General features: G+C 39.8%; 1 protein-coding gene across 1 annotated transcript; it reads right to left on the reverse strand.

Moving 5' to 3' along the window:
• Positions 1-183: 183 nt before the first annotated feature.
• On the reverse strand, positions 184-22,470 carry stx18 (syntaxin 18). Its single transcript, XM_033626912.2, has 11 exons — positions 22,270-22,470; positions 9,563-9,630; positions 6,985-7,100; positions 5,890-5,967; positions 5,583-5,649; positions 5,373-5,464; positions 4,119-4,210; positions 3,632-3,690; positions 2,504-2,573; positions 2,329-2,409; positions 184-915 (listed from the first exon to the last, which is right to left on the reverse strand). The coding sequence occupies exons 1-11, from the start codon at positions 22,420-22,422 to the stop codon at positions 820-822; spliced, it is 972 nt and encodes a 323-aa protein (XP_033482803.1). The 5' UTR covers positions 22,423-22,470; the 3' UTR covers positions 184-819.
• Positions 22,471-22,713: the final 243 nt, after the last annotated feature.

The following is a 22,713-nucleotide window of genomic DNA, read 5'->3' on the forward strand; positions in this document are numbered from 1 at the left end:
ATCAGGAGGCTGTGTGAATCAAATCTCCTGTCGGCAGCTTCTCTTCTTTGGCTGACATAAACCAAGGCAGGCTGCCTTTCTGGCTTTCCACTGCTCTTGATGTTATCTGAGAGCTTGACATAAATATGAAATATATCAACTGTTACACAATGATATCCAGAAGTAAAGACAGAAGACACAGAATTTAATTAAGACTATTGTTTAGTTTTACTAAATGTGAGTGGTGTGTCAGGACAGTTTTGCCGTGATAGATATCAAATAAATTGCTCTGTTGCTCATAATTGCCTGGAAATCACAAGTCAACAGCATCTGACAGTGAAGCATAATTCATATGTCATTGAGGTACACAAGTTTATAACCTATTTAAATCATCTACGTGAGACAGCGAGTGAATGTGATGTCAGCCTGTACAGTATCCTCGTGTCTGTTTCAACAGAGTTTTTTTCAGTCAGCCAGACAAGAAAAGTTACTGCCAATCAAACCTGCTTTTAGCGGTGGAGAGAAACTCACTGTCCAACCATACACACACGTGAAGTGGATACAGTGCTGCACACAAAGCTCGCCTCCATAGAAGTGCTTTTACACATTGAAGCTGCCCTGGACAAACATTAATAGACAGTTAGCATCAGGCAAGACTGGAACGCCATCTTCACTTCAACACAGAATCTTCATGAACAACACTTTGTACACCAGGTCCAGCGTGGTTAACTGCACAGACAGTCTTAGTGTTGCCATCACGTCCTTATGAGATAACCAATATGAGCCAGAGCCAGACGGTTTCCTGTTGTTTATATAGAGAGTCAATGCCGGCTAGTTGTGTTAGCTGTCGTACCAGTCCAGGAAGAGGAGGGAGAAAGAGCACATGACCAGGAAGAACAGGATCCATACGCGGAAGCCAGCGTTGTTTTTGATTGCCTGGTAAAATAAGTAAACAAAATGACATGCCACTCATCAGGGGTCTGTTCCAGATAGCAGGTTTAACAAACTCTAAGTCTAAAACCCTGAACTCTGAGCTGATGAACCCTGAGATGGAAAACAGCTGATCAGGTCAGTTCAATCAACTCTGAGTCTGTTCACTTTGAGTTAAGGTTGCGCGCAGGAAATGAAGAAAGCAATTATCAATGGAGCTCTGATGATTCCATTCACCATGGCAACAGGTCAACAAAAGGCAGAGCCTCCATTTTAATCCGATGGATGTATATTAATCACTGGAATTGTGGGCTCCTCCGCCAGAGCTTGGCAGGATTATAATAAATTTGACATTTATTTGTAGGCCTGGATGCAGACTGTGCAGGTTTATCTTTAAAAAAAAAAAAAAAAAAAAAAAAAAAAGAGCCTGAGTCAGAGCGGGAAAAAGTGTCAATAAGTTAACACAATAAAGTTTTATTCAGTGTTGTCCATTATTAGAACATAAGCTACATTACATTCTAAATATATTTGTTCAGCTTAAGTCTGATGGGGACAAAACACAGGAGCCAGCAACTGAAGATGAAAAATATAGTTAAAGATTTAAACAATATAATAATCTAAGACAAAAAGACATGACTATAATAGAATCCTGTAATAATGTGGTTGATAATTTGCCCTTGAGTAGAGTTGAGTAGATTTTAAATAAAAAGCTTATAAGACACGTTCAGACTATAGACAGACTATTTAAAACAAACTCATTCACATTCTGCTGCGGCACCACAATCCTGCTCACTCAGAATCACTCACTCATAATCTCCAATATTAGAGGATAATGTTCCATCAGTGCGGCCAATTTACATTGTAAGTGATGGGGATAACTATTCATGGATCTTACGTGCCTAAAGCTTCATACTGATTTTTATATATCTTCAGTGTTACATGCAGAGGTTTGATTCTCAGCCTCAAGCTGTGTGATATTTGAATGTGAGGGCAAAAATTACTGTTCAAAGAAATGACTGACAGCGCATAAAAGTGGTAACATTAGACAGTCCGGAGTAACAAACTAATATCCAGCCAGGGTTCTGATTCTGACAGTAAACCTGCTAATTAATGCGCTTCAATATGTTCTTTGAATCAGTCTGAGTCAATGAGATAATGAAACAGTGAGAGGAGATGCAGTGAAGCTCAGGGTTTGTTGAAAAAACCTGCCAGCAAGCCTGTTAGGTTTACAGAGTCAGTAACCACAGTAACTGACCCAGAGTTTAAGTTATCTCTCTTTCCCTCATCTCATGATTAAGTTACTCAGAGTTTTCAGTAACCCAGCTTTCTGGAAAACAATATAGATTTGTGAACATAAGCCAAAGGGGAACACAATATTAAATATGAACAGCACATGCAGAATAGATCAGTGAATGTTACCTCTCGTATATCCTCATTGCCTTCTTTGACATTTTCTGTGGCGCCAACAACCAGCTGATGAATACTGTCTATCTCCGTTTCCTGTCACGAAAAGAGAGACAGATGATGAGTTTGTGTACAACTTCTTTTCAAAATGAAGTGTCACAGTAAATAAAATGGGAGGAACTCAGCTCACTTGTTGCAGGACTTTCTCAGCAAAGATCTCCTGCAGTCGAGAGATCTCCACCACCTTCCCCTCGATTTGCCTGATGTGCACAAAAGTAACACATTAAAATATGCCATGAAAATAGGGTGCCTTGAATATTTAAGGGGACAGTTAACCCCAAATAGAAAATACATATTTTTTCTCTTACCTGTAGTGCTATTTATCAAACTAGATTGTTTTGGTGTGAGGTGCAGAGTGTTGGAGATATTGGCTGTAGAGATGTCTGCCTTTTCTCAAAAGCAGATGGCATTCGGCTCAAAGAGCCAAAAAATACATTTGAAAAACTCAACAGCAATGTCTTTTTTTGTGAGCAGTTTCATGTAGGAACTATTTTCTTTCGACTTAACTTAACAAAGCTTCCCTCTGTGCAGTAATACGGTTGGTGGGTGTTGTTGGTAGAAAGAAAATAGTTCCTACATGAAACTTCTCACAACAAGGTCTGTGGATTATCTTGAGTAGCCAGGTCATGATTTCTGGAAAGAGCCTTTTTTGTTGAGTTTTTCAAATGTATTTTTTTGGCATTTCGAACACCACAAGCTCAGTGCCATTTAGTTCCTTTATATTTGAGAGAAGGCAGACATTCCTACGGCCGATATCACCAGCACTCAGCAACTTTCACAAATATGTATTTTTGATTTTGGGATGCAACATCCCTTTATGCCCCTCTAGACAAAATCAGTGTTACAGGGGCAGGTCATTTTCACCTCAGGACTGCTTCTGTTCCATCTGAAACAAACATGTCGCTGATTTTCTCTGGCTACCAGGGTAAAAAAACCCATCTCTAAACACCTATGTCCTTGGGTCATTTTAATCCCGTCTGGATGGAGATCTGGTTTTCCACATAACTGTTGTCTTGCTCACCTGTTATTTCAGTCACTAGGGCGGTGTAATTTAGTGGGAGGGGGAGTAACATTGTGTGACACATTCACAGTAGAGCGTCACTGGCTTACCACAGTTCCCCAGTAAATTATTTTTCTTCAGTGTTCACATTACTGAAGTGTAAACAAAATGAAATTACAGACATCCTCTGCTAATAGTTGCTGTTCAGAATATACATAATAAAAAGGGACAGTAACATGTGTGCTGAGCGTGACTCACTTCACTTCATCCACCAGGTTGTTCATCTCACTCACCAACCTCTGGTTCTCCTGTTCAAACTGGACATAACACACAATAATAAAACATCATCAATGATGCTATGCAGATGTCAGACGCTAATTCTGTGTAACTAGAAGTTGGGATATGCTGTATTGTCTGAGCCACAAACCCTCAAAGAGGTCTATCTGGCAAAAAGGCTGAATTAACTTAACTGTGTACTTTTGTGAAAATATACATACTTGACTGACTGAGAGTATTTTTTATACTGACAAATAACTCAGAAATCCAAATGAGTCTGTTAATTGCACCCCTAAGAGTAATTTCCCTAAAAACCTCTTCAGTAAAGCAATGAGTGTGTGCTTCACTGAGCCCCTGTGCATTCAGATGTCATCTATGTATAGCTGCACTTTCATGAGACACGCATGAATCATACAAATCTACATACTGTATAACATGAATAATGAATAATGAAGTATGAGGTGCCCACCATCTGGATCTCCTCTGGAGAGAGCTCATCCTCCACCCTGCCCTCCTCCCACAGGTTGATGTGGTTGTTCGGGACCTCTGACACACTCTTCTCTGCAGGAAGGAAAAGTAAAAACTCTTCATCTATCTGCAAACCTCACAAATCTACACATATCTTCAATATCACGGACATGTCTATTTGTCCCTTGGTGCTCGGCTTGTGGCGCTCAAAGCTCCAAAAAATACATTTGAAAAACTCAACAGCAATGTCTATTTCCAGAAATTATGACCTGATTACTCGAGAAAATCCAGAGACATTGTTGTGAGCAGTTCCATATAGGAACTACTTTCTTTCTACCAAACTACACCTGCCAACTGTATCAGCGCGCAGAAGGAGGCATGCATCTACTGCTAGCTCACCTAGCACCACTCAGCTAGCTAATGTTACAGCTCATCTCAGAAGGATGCCACTAATGGTTACTTCTCGTGCTGTCATGAGATCAAGCCTTTCATCCATAAATAGATGTTCAAAATAAAAAAGTGTAATGCTAATACTGTCTGTAATGTTGGAATTAAATTGACAACACGCTTGCAACTGTTGTCTCCTGAACAAACGTGATTTTTGGGTGAAGATACGGTCCTGAGAACTTAAAGTGATTTATGTTAAGATTTGTCACAGTAAACAGTGAAGTGCATCCCTACATTTTTACAGTTCCCTTCCTACCTGGTGGTTTGGATTTTATGAACCTGCAGAAATACAAGTTAATGGTTGTGATTTAATCAAAGTACCCATGATGAATCATCAGGCATAATTAGGCTGCGGCACGGCGCTTTTTAAATTAGAGGCTGCAGATGAAACACAAAGATCGGTCCTGCTGCCTTCAGATGGCTGTAGAAATGTAAACGATGAAGCATTTTATACAATGTAAAGAGAGATAATGTACATGTAATAATCATGCTTTCATCAGACGTTTTTGCTATAGTCCCTTTAAAACTGTATTCTTGACCAAATGTATCTACTTTACTTTTAAGAATGTTTAACCCAAGTGTTGCTCTACATTTCTGTCACTAGTCCCATATATTCTTGATCTGCAGTAAATGCAAGGAGAAGTGCATTTACTGGGCACAGAAACAGCTAAATACACAAAAATACCAAGCCAACAGAGAACATGGCATGGTCAGTAAAGCATGAACATGTAGTAGCAGGGTTGGTCGTACCAGTCTTTGTTCTGCCACAGAAATAGAGTCCAGTGTCTCAGTGGACTCACTAACTTACCAGAACTCTCCTCCTTGACAGTCTTCTCCTCCGTGGGCTCCACCTCTGGTGTTTTCTCCACCTTACTGTGGTGCTCCGGTGCCAGTCTTGACCTGAAACCACAGAGCACAGGGTCATGGAAATCAGGAGCAATTTTCTAAAGTATTATAAAGTAATTAATGAATGATGTGAATGAGGTATACATAGAGGCTGATTTTTGCAGTTACTCACAGCCTCTTCTTGTCCACCATCCTCTTGACTCTGATTGCTCTCTGCTCAGAGTACAGCTTACACACTCCTTAAAACAATCAAGATACACACAATGTTACCATGCAGTCCTGTTTGCTAAAATATTGGCTCAGTGATTTCAGGTATTCAGTATGTGTACATCTGCTCATGTTGAAACCAATGCTACCAGCCCTCTGGGCTCATACACACTACTCACCAAGACAGTGAATGTCCTAAAGGCAAACAAATGGATGCATACAAAACTGTCCATAGAGAACAAGGTGGTTTACAATGAGCTGCATGAGCTCACCTTTCAGATATGTTTCAATGAGGTCCAGTACTGCCCCTCTGTGCTCCTTCACCTGGGCTGATGTCACCTGCTTCTCTGCTATAGTGAGAAAAATACCACATCCACTTATTTAAGAAAAACTCTATTTCTATTTCCACTGACAGCATAATCTTTAAAGGGCCAGTGTGTAATATTTGGCATGGTTTATTGTCAAATCTGAATCTGAATCTGAATATTCTACCCATTAATATGTTTATACAAGTGTATGATCGCTATAAAATAAAATTCGTTTGGTTTTCGTAGCCTTATAATTATACTTTTATATATATATATAGCAAGGGCCTTGCTTTAGAGAAGTCGCCACCTTGCGTCGCCATGTATGTAAGGCAGCCCGAGCGGACCACCCAGCTAGCCAGAGAACGCGAAACGCTAGCGCTTATCCGCTACAAGAAACTCTTCAAAATCACGTTCAAAGTCGTCCGTTGCAGCTACTATAGTCCGGAGATATTGCTAGGCTAAATAAACAGCTGAGCTCTGTTTACAGGCTACGCTGTCAGTCAGTGTGCGGGCTGGAGGTTGGTGGAGCAGAAAGGGGAGAGGGATCCCCACTCGGTATGGTAAACGAGTATGTGTGTAAAGTTATGAAGTGTGTCTGTTACGCTAGAAGAGTCAGAGTCAGAGTTTGGGACGGAGTCTTTTACCCCCTGGAGTGTTACCAGAGTTTTTGGAGTGCTCAAATAAACAGGCCTTTTTCCCGAACGCTCCTCTGGTCTCCTGCTCGTGAGGGATTCATTACAATATCGTAACATGGCTTAGATTTCTAAATAAACATTCACCTCGTCGCTAGATAGACCTACTCCTGAAAAACTCATACGCAAGGCTTTTTGTCCCTATGAGGCCGCCGTCATTTACCCGACGGGAGGGGTGAGTGAGTGAGCCCTGCAATCTAGAATTTGACCACTGATGTCACTGTTTTCAACCCATTTTACACACTGGCCCTTTAATGTATGCTGCATAATGCAAGACAAAATTTGAATCACCCAAGAGCATGTTTTTTATGTTTACAATAGTATTTGTGGACTAGTTCATGTGCTGCACAGTAAAACAAGCACACACCTTCATTGCGTAGCTGCTTGATGGCCTCAGAGCAGGTCCTCATGAAGATCTGAGCATCCTGGTCTATCTGGTCTCGTTCATTGTCCGTCATCCGGGTAAGATCTGATGAGATGAGACTGTAAAACACACAACAACAATCATAGTGAGTTTAAATACTTTGTAGGCATCTATCAAAAGATGAACATTTGATTGATATCCAAACAAAGACTCGTTAGAGCTCAGCATTATTACAAGTGGGCTACATACTAACAGATGCCTTCCTTCTCCCTAATATTCATGTCTACCTTCAACCACTTTCTGAACTCTACATGTATCCCTATTCAGCATTTTGTCGGGCAGAGACCTGTCCCATTGTGCCCTGGGCACAAGATGGCAGGGTCTCTGGACGATCACAGTTCAATCACTTAAAGAAACTGAAAGATTCAAAATTTCAAGATCTTTATTGGAGGATGTCTAAATTCCTGAAATGCATCTTTAGCAGAGAGGAGGCTTGCTGGAGGAGCTTTGAGCGAGGATGTGCACAGGTGCATCTTTTGCGAGAGTCTTTTCGGCACCCATGATGGATATAACAGGCCTGACACACAGCTGCCACATTGTGAATTGAATTAAAATTAAATATAGGCTGTCATAAACACTTTCGTGCTCCTCTGACAGAGATCATAAAACACAATGGTAGGCTATAACAAAACAATGGACAGCTGATGCAGCTGTGCCAGACATCTTTTTTAATTAACGTTGCTTGAAATGATGGCTCATCTCCTCTCTCAAGCAAAGAAGAGACACAAAGCTTGCGTCTCTTCTTTGCCTCCTCCGCTTGCATCTCAGGTGGGAAGGACTAAGATGTGAGGAGAGGAGGTGAGGAAAGGAATCAAGGATGTACAAAGGGCACAACTGTGACTCAAATATAGGACCCTCTAGTTGTCAGGCGGTGGTGTGTAGCTGAGACTTACTGTCTCCCTCTAGTGGACTTCTGAGACACAATGACACTCCTTAGATAAGTACATACATGCTCAGTATACATACATAAGACATGTAAAAGGCTGGTGATGATTCTATTCTGGTGTTAAAGTGGATTTTGATGGGTTAGATTGAATTTTGAATAAGCCTGATTGGTTTAATCAGATTCTTGCGAAAGGCTTTAACATGTAACTTGAAATTAATATATAATAAAACTACAGCTGTAATGATGAGTCATTTGACAAAAACATTAATCAGCACTATGTCATTAATTCATCAATCTTCGTCATTGTTAAAGCAAAAATGCCAAACTGCATGTCTTTGGATTGTGGGACGAAGCCGGAGTATTGGTAGAAATCCCACGCTGACACAGGGAGAACATACAAACTCCGCACAGAGGGGCCCTCCCACTCGAGATTTGAACCCCCAACCCTGGATGTGAACCAGGAACCCTCTAACTGTGAGGCCACAATGCTGGCCACTGCACCACCATGCAGTAGGTGATTTGTGCGTTTGTGATAGATGTTGAGATGAGGCATAGGCTGCTGGATTTGAACTGTAACTCACTCACATGAGTCACAAGGCTTACTAGAATGCACATATCTGATTGGCTGAGTAGCATCCCATGAGATGATTTAACACATGCAATCGGTCTGTAAGGTTTTGGGCCACGAAACCAGCGCTACAAATGCTGCCACGCCACATTAAATGAAAAACGCTTCGTCAATCTGTAATAATTCTTAATAATTCCTTAATCACAGGTCAGGGCCTGCGTCTGGGTCCGCACCTGGGGGATGGAGAGGGATGGCAGGTTAACAAAGGGATCACATTTGGTAATTTTGCTGACAAGGGGGATGGGGTTTCCTCTTGTTCCCCCTCTAACTGCCTACTGATTATATTCTAATCGACTCAAGGGCAGCACCAAAAAAGCTTTAACTTTAATCCTAGGCATTGGTCTGAAACAATGATTAGTTACACATACTTTATAAACATTTGGAAGTGAATTCATTATCAACCACAGTCCATAATTATTCTGTCAGCCAAAATCAAAGTGTGGAGGAAAAAGGAAGCTGATAAGATAATTGGAATGACGAGGCTGACGGTAGACGAGGCTTGCGCACATACCCGATGGCTTCTTGATGGATTTTCCCACCACTAAATACTGCTGCACTCCACCCATTGACATCGCTAATGTTCAGTTAATGTATTCTGCTGAGGCTTTATCAACAAACCTAACAAAACATAGGCTACTCCACACACCCACACCTACAGAACACAGAGGGGGCCTTGAAGGGAGGAAGGCCTGGATTAGTCCCAGGGCGTGATTTGTTCTTCACTTGGTTGCAGCTCAATTATTCCAGACAATTAGACTGGAGCCTGCCGCTACAGACCACCCTACTCGCTGCTGACCTTGTGCCAGCAGACAGACCCTGCAGCACATACACACTGACTGGAGACATATTTGACAGTACCTTTGAGTAGCCCTGACTCTTGACCTCCTCTAAATATTGTCAGAATCAAAGCGTTCGTCTCTTCTCCGGCCTCCCCTGCAGCCTTGAAGGGTTTTACCGCTGCTGTTGTTGATTGTAGTGGATTACTGTGACTGTCTGGTGAGGCTTACCTTCCAGCGCTCACATAATCTTTCCTGTGTTGTAGCAGAAAGTCTTTGAGCTTGGTGATGTTCGTGATCTGCCAAGATAAAGTGAGAAGAAGCATTACTTGATTACCTTCATGTCAATGAGTCTCTTTAAATGCTACGCCTCAGTTGCTCAAATACGTTAACCGTGTCAACACAGCTTAAGAAAGAGTTTTTTGATGTATACCAGGAAACTATTTTCTCCAGACTACATTTAGACAGAGCCAGAGCAAATGTATAATTTTGCATTTATTGAATGTGACAGGCGACCAATGCCTGTCTATCTCTGTGAATTCTCAATATTTGCTTTTGACAATTCATCAAGTCTGGGACATACAAAAATCAAACCTGCAATTTCCTCGTCAAACAGTCCTCGTAAATATAACCATGAGCAGCTGCATACAGAGCACTGACAGAGCCATCCCTAATAAGCTTTAAATTCATGATGTGTTACTATTTATCACCGAGAAAATGTCCAAGTGTATGTGTGCACAGGCAAACCAGAGGAAACTTGGTTCAATCCAATATTTGCTCCTGTAATTCGGTCAAATATTAAAAAAGACCAAATTGCTTCCCTGTCTACAGAGCTCTGCTGGCAGGGTACAAGTGGGTGTGAATGCGCACACAGCGGGCTCTGTTAGATCCCGAAGAAGACAGAACTCGGACAGGCTAAGGATTGAAAAATGACACAATGACTTTGACTGTGACAGCGACCCCAGAGCGTGGGAGATTATTTTCATAGCATAACGACGCTGTCTTCAGCCTTCAGCCTTTTTTCACTCTAACAACCTCAATTATCAAATTGCCTTGGCTGTAAGGGGTAACCTGGCACCAGCAGTCTAATAATGTCTCTAAACATTCATTCTGAGCGTCACAGTGGCCTGAAGCAGTGTTTTATTCAAGCTGACGTTTTAAAAAATGACAAGTTTTTCGATGCAGAAAGAAGGTGTCAAGATAAACAGTGCTGGGCAATTTGTTAGAAACCTAGAAGTCCTTCTTTGCTTTAGAAGGTAATTCAGTGACGTATGACACTGCTGTGGGGCAAATAACTCAGGCGAGGGCTGTTGAGGCAAGCCGACCCTTGTAATAATAGAATTATTTGAGGTCAAGAGTTAATTGTTGTTCAGAGCAGTTAAAGGGGGGTTCAGGGAGAAGAGAACCTTTCTTATGGTTCAAAGTCTTTTAAAACATTGTCCGCTGTGTAGTGTCTCAGTGAATGAGGGGACTTTGAAGTGTGCTGCTGCGGGATTGATAGGATTTTCCAAAAATACAGCCATAAAACCTCCAATGAATAAGCTGCCTTTTATAAAGTCCTGGGTCATCCTGTTGGTTGGAAAGTATAGGCTATCTTTTCTTTTTCTTTCTTTCTTTTTTTTTTTAAGCAAAGCTAGTAATAGGGTGACGGTATATGATCTGAAGTCCTCTGATTTCTGTTTATTGGTGGAATAGTACTGACCAACCACATTAGCAGGGATAGCAGGCAAACAGTACGTGTGGAGAGCTGTAATGCATTCTTTATTTATTTTTAAAAATGTTCTGTATTCATATGTAAATATCTGCTTAAAGAGACTAGTCAAAACGAACAACGCATGGAAGAAAAAATCAGCGAAGATATCTGCTGGCTACTCTGGATTAGTCCGAAATATTGGCCCTTGGCCCCAGAGCCTTATTATCATCAGATGATAGCTGGTGGGTTCCGAGATTGGCAAATACATCATTTTTCAATCAACACTGCAATATCAACTTGCACGATTGGGAAACGTTGGGAAACACAGTGATATTGCTCCCAGGGATTTTTTAAGTTAATTAAAAGAGGTTATCAGTGGAAAACTACAATTTAAAATGTGACTATCTTTCCATTTTTATATAAAGGGGCCTGTGTTCAGTTCAGTGTTAAATTTGCTGAATAAAACAATGTTGGAACATAAATTTTCTTTCATTTTTTTAGTTAGACAAACAGTTATTCAATTTAGCAGTACACTGAAAATAGCAGGAAGACAGAACTAATAAAATGATTTAATGTGTTTATTTTTTGCAAATATTATCATTATGATATATTTAACAACGTTATCACATATTTTTCTCATATTGTACAGCCCTAATTAGCAATAATGCAATTACATGATGCATTCAGCCATTCCGACACGTCTCTTACCGTAGAGAAAATAACAGTTGTTGTAGGGTTTTTCATTCAAAATTGTTGTTTGTTGTGACATCTAAGTAAGTACTTAATTTCAAGTCTTTGATGATCACTTTGACTGGTGTTTTATCTACCTCACTCCCTAGATGAAACACTCAAGTCTAATGTGACGTACTTACTCTGGTCTAGAGCGGAAACAACTACTCAACTAATCAGTTATTCAATTTACCAAATATTCATGGGTAACTATACTGATAACAAGTAATTATTTAAAGAAAAAACTCTCTGGCTTCTTTTCAAAAGTGAGTATTTTGTGGTTTTCTTAGTCTTCTACAATCGCGAACTAAATATTTTGGCCTGTGCATCGGAGAAAACAAGATTTTTTTATGACACACACTTGTGATGGCGTGACGTTTTTGTTATTTGCTAAGATTCTATAAACAATCAGTGGATTAAATGAGACAATAATCTGTACATTAATGGATGATGCTTCTTTAATTTTGACATTCTGTTTCGTTTGTTGTATGCAAGACTAAAAGATGGCTATGAAATAACTTTGTCTTGAAGTCCCATGTTGGATGGGCCTATAAAGGCATGACACTGAAATAAAAATTAAAGAATGAATGACAATGAAAATAACCATTAACTACTGCCCTATTGTCATCTTGAAAAACTCTGGTTAATATTTTTATTTGATCTTTAAAGGAGACAAAATTTGTCCAGACACTAAAGATGTGGCACTAAAGATGTGGCAGACTGGTGATCACCATAACGTAATCTCATTAAGCCTCTGCCTTCCCCATCTCAAATAAAACCCACTCTGGTGGTAAAATGGTTATTTATAGCCCCGAAAACCGCCATGGAAGCACATTTTTGAGTTTCAGTAATTCTCAGTTTTTGAGGCTACCATAGGCTGCCACAAAGTGGAGAATATAACCTCTTACAAGGCATGACTAATTTATCTTTTTACCATAAACTATATTTTCTGCTTGCAATTAGCACTTGGCTTCAGACTTTTATTTATGTACAAACTATATCAGCCTGCAGAACTCTGTCGATGGTGCTGCACCTCTTTGACCAGCAGGCAGTGCTAAATCCACAGAATTGAAACATGCCGAATCAGACGACAAATGAATGGGAGGTGTGTGTGTGTGTGTGTGTTGTGGGGGTGCCGGGGAGTGTCAAGAGTGCTGCTCTGGGGGTTGAGCTGTCTCCCGTGTGTATACATTGGAGCTCGGATTCCCAGCACAACCTCAAGGGTTTGCAGGGGGTCAGGGGGATCAATTGCTCTTGTAACTTAAGACCCTAAAGAGCAAGTAATTCCTCAACAATGAGGAAGGGGGTGGCCTTGTGCATGTGGCTCACCGTATATGTGTGTATGTAGCTATATGTGAGTTTGTGTGTATGCATATGTGTAACTGCAATAGGTGTGTGCGAGGCGGAGCTCGCAGCGAAGGCAGAAGGAGACAGTCTGCCGGGCTACATCTAATCTCGTCATCATCAAAGACCCCCACTTTACCTCCTCACTTTCTCCTTCCCCCTGTTTCCCTCCAGCCCAGATTGAGCCCAAACAAACCATCAGGGGGGATTATTATGAGGAAGAAAAGAGAAAAGGCTTAGCTAGCAGATTTCTAAAGAGCTTGGATGGCTCTTTGTTTTGTTAAATCCAGGTAACTGACAGAATTTGATGATGACTGCCCTGCTTTGGTTTAAGTCCCTGTGTGTCCTGACCGAGGGCTATCCACGCTGACGCCAAGCTATGTTGTGTTTAGGTATGAGGGCCTGATACAGAGAGGATGCTTCACTGGAGAAGACTCTGCCGCATGCTGATTTTATTATCATGTTTATGTCTGACTCTAATGGGTTCAGTTTTGTCTTCTTATGTCTATTCGCAGTAAGAACGCTTTAGTCAGCTCTATAAACAAACAAAAAAAGTGCCATCAAAGAAAACTATTTATGAACAACGTCTTTGACCTTTTTTGATACGTCCTAAACTTGTGTTACAGTTTTGATTTTTACTGGATAATTGAAAGCTGAGTAAGCAGCGCCTGTATACAGGGTCGGTTTGTTCATTTTTGATCATGCAGGTCAGATCATGCACAGATACAAAATGTCAAGTTAAAACAAACACTGAGGCACATCACTGGAGACAGTGTATGCTGTAAAGAGACGCTGACAGAACAATGTAACCGCCATTGTGTTGTAAGACAGTGTCACATCACCAGAGGCCCTACGATACAATTTTATCCTGATACTTAAGTCATGATACATTATCATTGCAAATATATATTTTGCAATATGTTGAGTAAACTGTGATATACTGAAATGTATTATCTTTTTTCAACTGCAAATTATTTCCCAAAAGCAAAACTATGTCAATATGATAAAGTTTTCAGTGTTCAGCTCACTTCAATCATTTCTATAGCAGCAAAATCTATCTTGTGACCTAAAAAAGGAATTGATTGTATTCTTATAATAGAATACCAAAAGATTAACTCTTATTTGCAATATTATTAATTTATATTTTAAAAAATCAATACTTGGCATCCATGTATAGATACAATATTGCCATGCAAAATGTCATGACACTATGTTGTAGCGATTTTTCCCCCCACACCTACTAATTGAAAGTATTTAAGAAGCAAGAGGTTGCTGAGATTGACTGTAGATGACATCACCATATGACAGCTCTTTTAGTCAATGGAAAACATGCTGCTGATTTTGAAACAACTAAATCACGTTTCAACAATCAATTTAATAAGAAATAGATGTATCAGCTGCGGCTGTAACATTTAACTCACAAATAACCTGGACATCACAGTAGACAAAATAAATGAATATAAACAGAGATGTGTGGCATGTGTGTCATCAAGTGACATGTTGCATTCAAACAGACAGAGCCAGTATGATGAAATGATACTGTGGGTTGTAGTGTCTGTATTGCGGTGATATTGTCTTTAGTCTATCAGGTAAATCAACATGTTACCTTCCTCTTTCTTAGTGTTTCAATCTAGATAGTACTGAATCAGATTCACCAGCATGCTGGATGTATTACTGCAACATACAATAACTGATGTGCTCTGAAAGCACTATACTCATATAAAGCCTCAATTCCTCTTTTAAAGTGTAAAATCTGAGATTGTACACACCTTTAACTTACACTAGGAAAGCGCCTCTTTAAGTGCAGCCAGTGCATCATCAAGTGATTTGAACTGAGACACCCTCTCAATAGGCAAATTCATATATGCAGATATTGTACTCATGATGGCAATATGGGAAACGCCAGACGTGGATAACTGTCAGATCTGTAACTAAACTGTACCATTATTGCCACCATTGAGAATCACCTAATAACAATTCATGATGATGAGCATATAAACTAATGCTAGAAAAAAAGTGCTTCAAAAAGTAGCTTTAATTAAAAATCCCACATCATGCTGTGGATTACAAAGTGTGCAAAATTCTGAGTAAACAGCAGAGGTGACATCTTTCCTTCTGGTAAATGGCTGAATTAGTAGATGGACTTCTGAATAGGAAAACACTCTTCTTCTCTCGACTCTAAATTTCAAATCTAGTCTCAAAAAGCGAAGGCAGATGTTAGACAACAGCTGTAAAGACAAAAAACAGAGTAATTGCGCATGTAAAACGATGTTGATCGGCATCTGATACAGCAGGATTGAATTGAATAAAGCCATATAATTTGAGCAACAGAGAAAGCAACGTTCAGCAAAGTGTGGAAACAGCAGAAATTTCAGCTGTGTGGATGACAAACTGTTACGGTACTGAGCTACTCAACAAACAAATAAACACAGAAACAGGACTTATAGAGTTGCACCTCTGAGGCAGAACCAGAGTAACTCAGCCCGACTTTGAAAACTATCTTCTTCTGTTGACCTTTGCCTGAAACAACGCCTTTCATCTGCGGCAGATGAATGTTGACCACGACTGGATGGTAAACAATATGTCTACTGTTAGTTAAACAACATTATCTGCTTGAGTTTCACTTGATGCATTCAATATTAATGTGAAATGACAATACATAATTACTACTCCATATCTTATTGTACTAACATCTTAATCTAGAGCAAAAAACCTTGCTAGTCTCCACGTAGAGGAGCGCACATCTGTTGTAGTTTCATGGTTCAGAGTCTCTGTGTTTTGAAGTGTCAGGGTCAAGTATGCAGCCTGCTGTCATCTGCATCAGTCGTATTTCAGTGATTGTAAATCACAGTAAATAGGATTGTCTAATGACAACGCTTGACAGCATTCTCCAAAAAGCGACAATAGCTGCTGCTTTAGTTTTGCTACATGTTTAAATACTTAAATTGAGCCTCGTCTATTGAGCTAAGCATTACTTTTGTTCCGCTTAAACTATTTAGTCTGCAGAGTATCTGGTGTCCATCTCATGATTTAGAGTTTGACATACATCTGTAAATCTGTATTTCACCACTTTTTCCTCTTTTATTTTCATTTTCATGAATCATGCAAAAGCTTTTTGTTGCATGCAGTGAAACAAAATCAAGATTGTGCTGAGGCCTGACAGCAGATGCCTCAAAATTCAATTTGCCTGGCTCTCATGGAAAAACAGTGCAGAGATTAGGCCAGCTGGTAAAGAGACCATTTAGCAGCACGTTCATCTCAGGGTGATCCTTGCAAATCACTTCCCTATGGCTGAAGTCCTGACTGGGTAGAGTCCTGGCTGTGACTGCTGTATGTGAGTGTGCATTTACCTATGAGCCAACATGTTTGTTACTTGTTGAGTGTGGTAAAGTTTTTAAGCATCTGGGTGTTGAGAAGATTTTTCTGCATTTACCAGTTCAGCTTAACATTATGTGTAACACTGATTTTAATATCGAATTGGCCAATATTTGCCTTTTTGAGTGTCATAAGCCTATCAGCAAACTAAAATTAAATCCATCGATGGCAGTGGCTGATGTTTTTCTGTTGTGTCAAAGTTTGCGCAGGCTTAAAAGCATGGTTTAAGACGTTCTGTTATTCCAGGGACAATAGAAAACGGATTTGGGACCAACAGAGATCTTCCCTTGCACATCTTCTGGATGAAAGGACGCAGAAACTCACTATCAGTGGACACACCCAGTTGTCTCCCTGATAATGCTATACTGTGAACAACGGATCCCTGTTGACATCTGCAGGAGTAGAGCTGGTTAACGTTAAAGGCTGCACTGAGTTACATTATGAAGCATTTAATTTCTATTCAGTAAAAATGAGTATTGGGCGAAGGTGAATTATAATGTCGTGTGCTCAAATGTAATCTCGTAACATTTGTTTTTTGGCAAGAAACTTACACATTTCATATAAATACAGCTGTCCGAAAAAGAAATCTGTTGATGTTTTCACAGCAAAATAAAACAGATATCAGAGAGGGAATTATGGTAGTTATATGTATTGAAAAAAAGACTTCTGAAGCAGTTATTTAAAACAACAAATGGTTGTTTTGTAAGTTTTTGTGATTGAATTTGTGTTCAAATGGTGATAAATGATAAATGTTTCTTTTTTAAAAACAGTTTTTTATTATTATTATTATCGGGAAAATGTCTTTGCTTCCCTGGCACAAACGTGGAAATAACTAACAACATAAACAAAATAAACAACAACATAGAAAACACTGGTATCGGCTATTGCGGGAATTGATATTTTAAGACATTTTAAGACAATATGATATTAAAGTCAGGATTTAACCATTTACTTTTTACACTTTTTTTTATGTGACTGATCGTTTTTTTGCTCTCTAATATACGTATTCAATCTGTGTGAGGCTATTTTGTGAATATTGCAGTGGGCCAATTTCAGCTACACAACCCAGGCTTTGTGCTTCCACCATAAATGTTTTATAACTTTGTTACTTGTTTGACAATAGCTTTAATTTTAAGAAGGGGCCTGGCAAAGTATTCAAGACAAAAGTGCACTTTATTCTCTGAATGACTGACATTAATGCCATCTCATAAACGTCGCTGCTGTGTGCCATCTGCTGCTGTGGCTGTGCAACATGTCCAACACGACCTATTAAATGCAAAGGACCTGCTAATATGCTCCATCTGAATGACAGCACTGACAGAATCATAAAAATGATGCTACAAACGATTTCAAAGTTTGGTCTCCATCTTTAAGTGCGCCCTAACTGATTTAACATATCCCAGTGGATTTCACTGGGAAAACATTTTACTTTAATGTTCATAATCAGACATTATTTGGGCTGATACAGTCCAGAGTATCCCCAAAACAACTTTGATGAAATTCCAAATGTCTGAAAAACATTTTGGACTTGGAAACTTGATCATCACTAACAAAAATATGGAGTAAATCGGATTCGAGACTAAATGTTTTGAGAGTATCCGAGCGTACTATTTCAATGTGAAAGTTATCATAAGGAAGAGCCCCCCTCCTCTGACAGCACAACATACTTTTAAGTGCTTGGCTGATGGCCACACTTTTCAGGGTTTCTAAGAAAACACTGTGAGAAGGAGCCAATTTTGGAATACCAATACTAAAAGCCCAGTAGGGAGCCAAGCGCTATTTTCTACACACAATTTAACAATTTTAAAGTGACCTCCTCCATTTAAACTCGAGAAGGGCAGCATGCTGCGGAGAGACGAGGTGAGCGGTGAAATAAAGATCACAGTGCCCCAAACCGACCCCTATGAGGTAGAAGATTCCCCTGACCGAACCCCACCCTGTAAACACTGGCCCTCTTATTAGTCAATCAAGCCTTTTTTTCATTGCCTTGAAAGAAGCTACATTTCCTTTCTCATTGAGCTGCTCTGTGAGTGGGAAAAAGCCTCATAGGACCACTGTGTATTTGTCAACTTTGATGTTTTCCTTCTATTTTTGTGAAGCTTCAGTGGGAACTTGGAGAGTTATGCATGTCTTGAAGGGCACCCACATCTGTTGTGCATTAGGTGCCGGCCGTCAACATTGTTACTGGGGACCTAATTTAATATTTTCTCTGTTTTGATCTTCCACCTTTAATCACTGGCTCTTGGGAGGATCGGCTTTCCCCAAGAAATTGTTCGAGAGCCGAAAGAAAATGTTATTGCAGCATGTTTATGGAATCATACATGTGAAGAGGGGACTTGCACAAAAAAATGCTGCCTATGTCAGGCCGTACAGAGAAGAATGGATAGTTGAGTTGTGGGTAAAAAACCGCAACATAACTGTAAGCAGTCAGGACATTCCAAACTTGCAATTTCAATTTCTACAAAAGCTGCTTCACCGAGATGGTTTGAGATTATATCTGCAGCGCGAGGGAGACAGCGGTAGGGGGGGAGGAGAGCAGAGGGCAGGCACCACAGGATAGGTTTGGGTTTCTTTGAATCAGCACCACTGCTTTTATTAAACCACCATTTCTAATATCAACGTAACAGAACATAACAAAAACCTGGTTGTGCAGAGCTGCTCATGTTTGCCTCAGATCGATGGTTGGAGACATCAGGTACAACTTAAAGTCCCGACTCCCCGAGGGACACGTAAAGTGGTTTTTCAAGGTGCCTTTGAAGAGGTTTGTGTTCACAATATTCATGTCAGGCCATGGACTTCTGGCTCTAGAAGCAACAGTCATGACACGGAGCGAAGCCTCTTAGCTGCCAATGATCCATCTCCTACTGCCAACCATTGATGATGTCTGCGTACCTCAATGGAAGAATAAAATTTGAGATATTTTGTGAGGTTTCCTGAACTAATTAAACGCCAATGCTGCCTCTCCTCCTGCCAAGTTTTTAAAGTCAGTGTCCCATGACAAGAGATTCAAAACAACTTTTCTTCACCAGTATATTTAAAGCTATGTGAATTTTCCCCAGTTAAATCAAGATTAGGACACAGTGAGTCTTTCAACAGAGGTACTGAATTCAAAATTTGAAATTGAAGATTTGTCTGAGATTGAACTGTTTTAATAAGTTCAGTACATTATAAGAAAATGTGCCATGACTTTTCAATCTAAATAAGGTGAGAAGAATGGTCTCCACTACTTTTATAAGTAATGTTTCGGCTTCCTCAGCCTCAAGTCTAGATCGCATTAGGCAATTTTCCGGGTCGGTTCAAAGCCCAGAACCCAGGCCTGTCAGTGTTGGAGGAGCAGCGGCACTCGGATCTGACAGCTGGCACCAAATGTTCTGGGCTCAAAACTGCCGAGTCTGGCCAGTTGGCCAAAGGTGATTTTTTTTTTCCCCCCAAACAATTTAGCTTTTGTCTTCCCAAATCTCAAGCAGAGCAGTCATTATTCTTTTTTTTAGACTGCTCTGCTTTTTAAAATGTCTTTTCTTCAAAGTAAAAAATTGTGTTTTTTGTAAGTGCTATATTATTTAAGTAATATTTATTTCCCTGTGTACAGTACATGACATTGTTGGAAGCGTTAAGTTGTTGTAATGTTCTCTTCAGTCTTTAGTCCACAGAGTATTTATGTATGTCTACTTGGAAAAACTTACTGATAATAATTGCTGGCGATGATTAGCTCACATTTTGCATATAATGGTAAAGCTGGTGTGGAACAAAGCAAGCTAACAGGCCAGAAAGCAACACTGCAATTTCTGAAACAGACAATTTAATTTGAACTGTGTCGTAATATCAATGCCTCAGTGCTTTGTGAGTGGGTCCAGAGAAGGGTCACACAGACAAGCAGCATTGTACAAAAAACACATGTGATATATAAATCACATTTGCCAAAGATGTATAAATATTTGCCAAAAGTGGTGACATTAGATTAACTGCCAAAACCAAATTCCAACAGGTGTAAGATTTTTAGTCTCAAGACATGCCCTGTTTGCTATACGTTGACGCCTAAACACTGGGCACTGTGCAAGATAAGTTGGAGAGACAGACAGAATGAATTAAAAGCAGATATAATGCTCAAATCTAACTGGAAGAATGATGCAGTGAAAGACAGACAGGGAAGGCCTTTGTATAAGTACATTAATGGCTATGTGGAAAGCTTCTTTGTTTTGAATACATGCAATGACAGTGCATGGCATGCTGTATAGATGTGAAACTGAATGAAAATTTCACATCACGATTATGGTGACCAAAATTATCATGATAATCGTATCATCACTGTGTTGTTAAAATGTGGTGAAAATGTCCAAAATGTACTGATACACACACTGAAATGATTTCACCAAGTTTTCTATCAAAAACACAAATAAATAAGCAGCTCTATGCACGTAATGTTTGCATAAATAATGACACAGCCAATACCTCATTTAAACAAAACCATATGAATTTGAAGTGCTTGCTCGAGTGTCTGTGTCACTGTACATGAGGACAAAGGATCAGTAGTATCACTTGGTTTGCCTGCAGCACACTGTCTCTGTAAACAAACCAAGATCAAAACAAACCCACGTTGCATGGTCTGTGCACCTGCATTTGGGAGACTTCTGCTACCTTTGGTTGATGCTGGACAGTATTTACTGTGAGTCTCTCAAAGCGCGAATCAAACACTGTTTTAATGACAAGTAATATTGGATATGGTAATAACAACCACTGGAAATTTTACCACGGTTTATCATAAAACTGGTAACTGTTTCATACCTAATCCTGTAAGCTGTAAAATACAGAAAACTAGTCAAAATCACCAACCCACTTGAAAATTAATTTCCTTTCTCTGTAAATAACATATTCACATGGAGAAAATAAAACTCTGACTCACTGAGTATGATTATGGTTTCTGGCTGGTATTTTTCCTGTATAACACTGAAATTATTTTTTGGAAATGAATAAGATCATAAAAATCATACTCTGTTGGCTTTCACAAGGCCAAAAGTGATTGAACTTTAGTTTATTGCATTTGACAACCCCCCTGAATACACTAATCATCTTACAGCAAATAAAAAGACTCACTCAATTTATTTTAGCACCCCAAACATGACATTATTGGGGAAATATACGCAGTTATTTATATTCTCCATGTATGATACGGCTAGATAACAGGATCTAAATTGGAGGCTGCTATCCTCAGAAACAGCACAATCAGGAGAGTAAGATAATACATCTGACACATGTATCAAATCATCAGCTCCAGCAGTTTTCAGGATGAATCCCATTAGGTTTGACCAATATCATGATATCTACTTTAAAATTATATGAATGTGTAAACTGTCAGAGGTTTTGCTACATCCTTTTTTTAACCAAGGCAGCTATCCCTTTAATATCTCTGGGTGCGTTAGGAGCCGCAAGAAATCAATGAGCATGGCTGCAATGTAATGAAGAGCCTTGATTTGTCAGATACTGAATTAATGAATCATATTGCATTCAGTAAAGTTGTGTAAAGATATACAACATTAAACAGCTGACAGAGGCCGTGCTAACTGTGAACAGCTGGTGCACATGGACTGAACCCAAGCATTGAGTTTCAGTTTCAACACCAAGCATGCCGGAGAGTTCCCTAACTTACTGTACACATTTTCTGGGCTTACTGTTATTTCTACAAACCATCGTTAGGGTCAATGTCACTAAAACAGGTCAGTATTTAGCTGTCATTACACGTAAAGTCAGTTTGTGTCGATGCTAGCCCAGTTAGCTAAAGTTAGCTCGAGAAAACACTCACCACTTCTTTGGCCTTCGGAGAGAAGCCACTCTTGGGTCTGCTCCTCTTGAATATCTCATCTTTGGTGGAGTCAAAGCCTATTCCTATCGCCTTGTTCCTCGTTTTCACTGTCTTGACACTGGCTTTGAAAAGTAAAGTGATATCCACAGCCATGTCTGTGCAGCTGCAGCGCAGGGAGGACCGCTGTAAACAAACTGACACGTCACCAGGTGACAACGTCATCATCCTGCGACGCCGGGGATTTTCCCTGAGACCGAGAAGAAAGCCTTACATTTCACCTTAAGGTTTTATCAGTAAATATTTACTATAGCGTGTACTGTACCTGACAGTATTTACATTCTTCAAAGGTCTGACCTGCTGTGAAATTACTCTTCGCCTTGACTGACCTCCAGGTAGCGAAAATCTTAACATTTCAAAAATCTCTTAAATATAACAACTTAAGTT

This window comes from Epinephelus lanceolatus, chromosome 1, assembly GCF_041903045.1.
Source record: "Epinephelus lanceolatus isolate andai-2023 chromosome 1, ASM4190304v1, whole genome shotgun sequence".
Classification (NCBI taxonomy): Eukaryota; Metazoa; Chordata; class Actinopteri; order Perciformes; family Serranidae; genus Epinephelus; species Epinephelus lanceolatus.

Excerpts from the sequence above, each read along its gene's own strand:
- stx18 (XM_033626912.2), bottom strand. The coding sequence starts at position 22,422 with ATGGCTGTGGATATCACTTTACTTTTCAAAGCCAGTGTCAAGACAGTG. Across the intron at positions 7,101-9,562 it reads GATTATGTGAGCGCTGGAAG|TCTCATCTCATCAGATCTTA; the intron begins GTAAGCCTCACC and ends TGTGTTTTACAG. Across the intron at positions 3,691-4,118 it reads CTCCAGAGGAGATCCAGATG|TTTGAACAGGAGAACCAGAG; the intron begins GTGGGCACCTCA and ends TGTTATGTCCAG.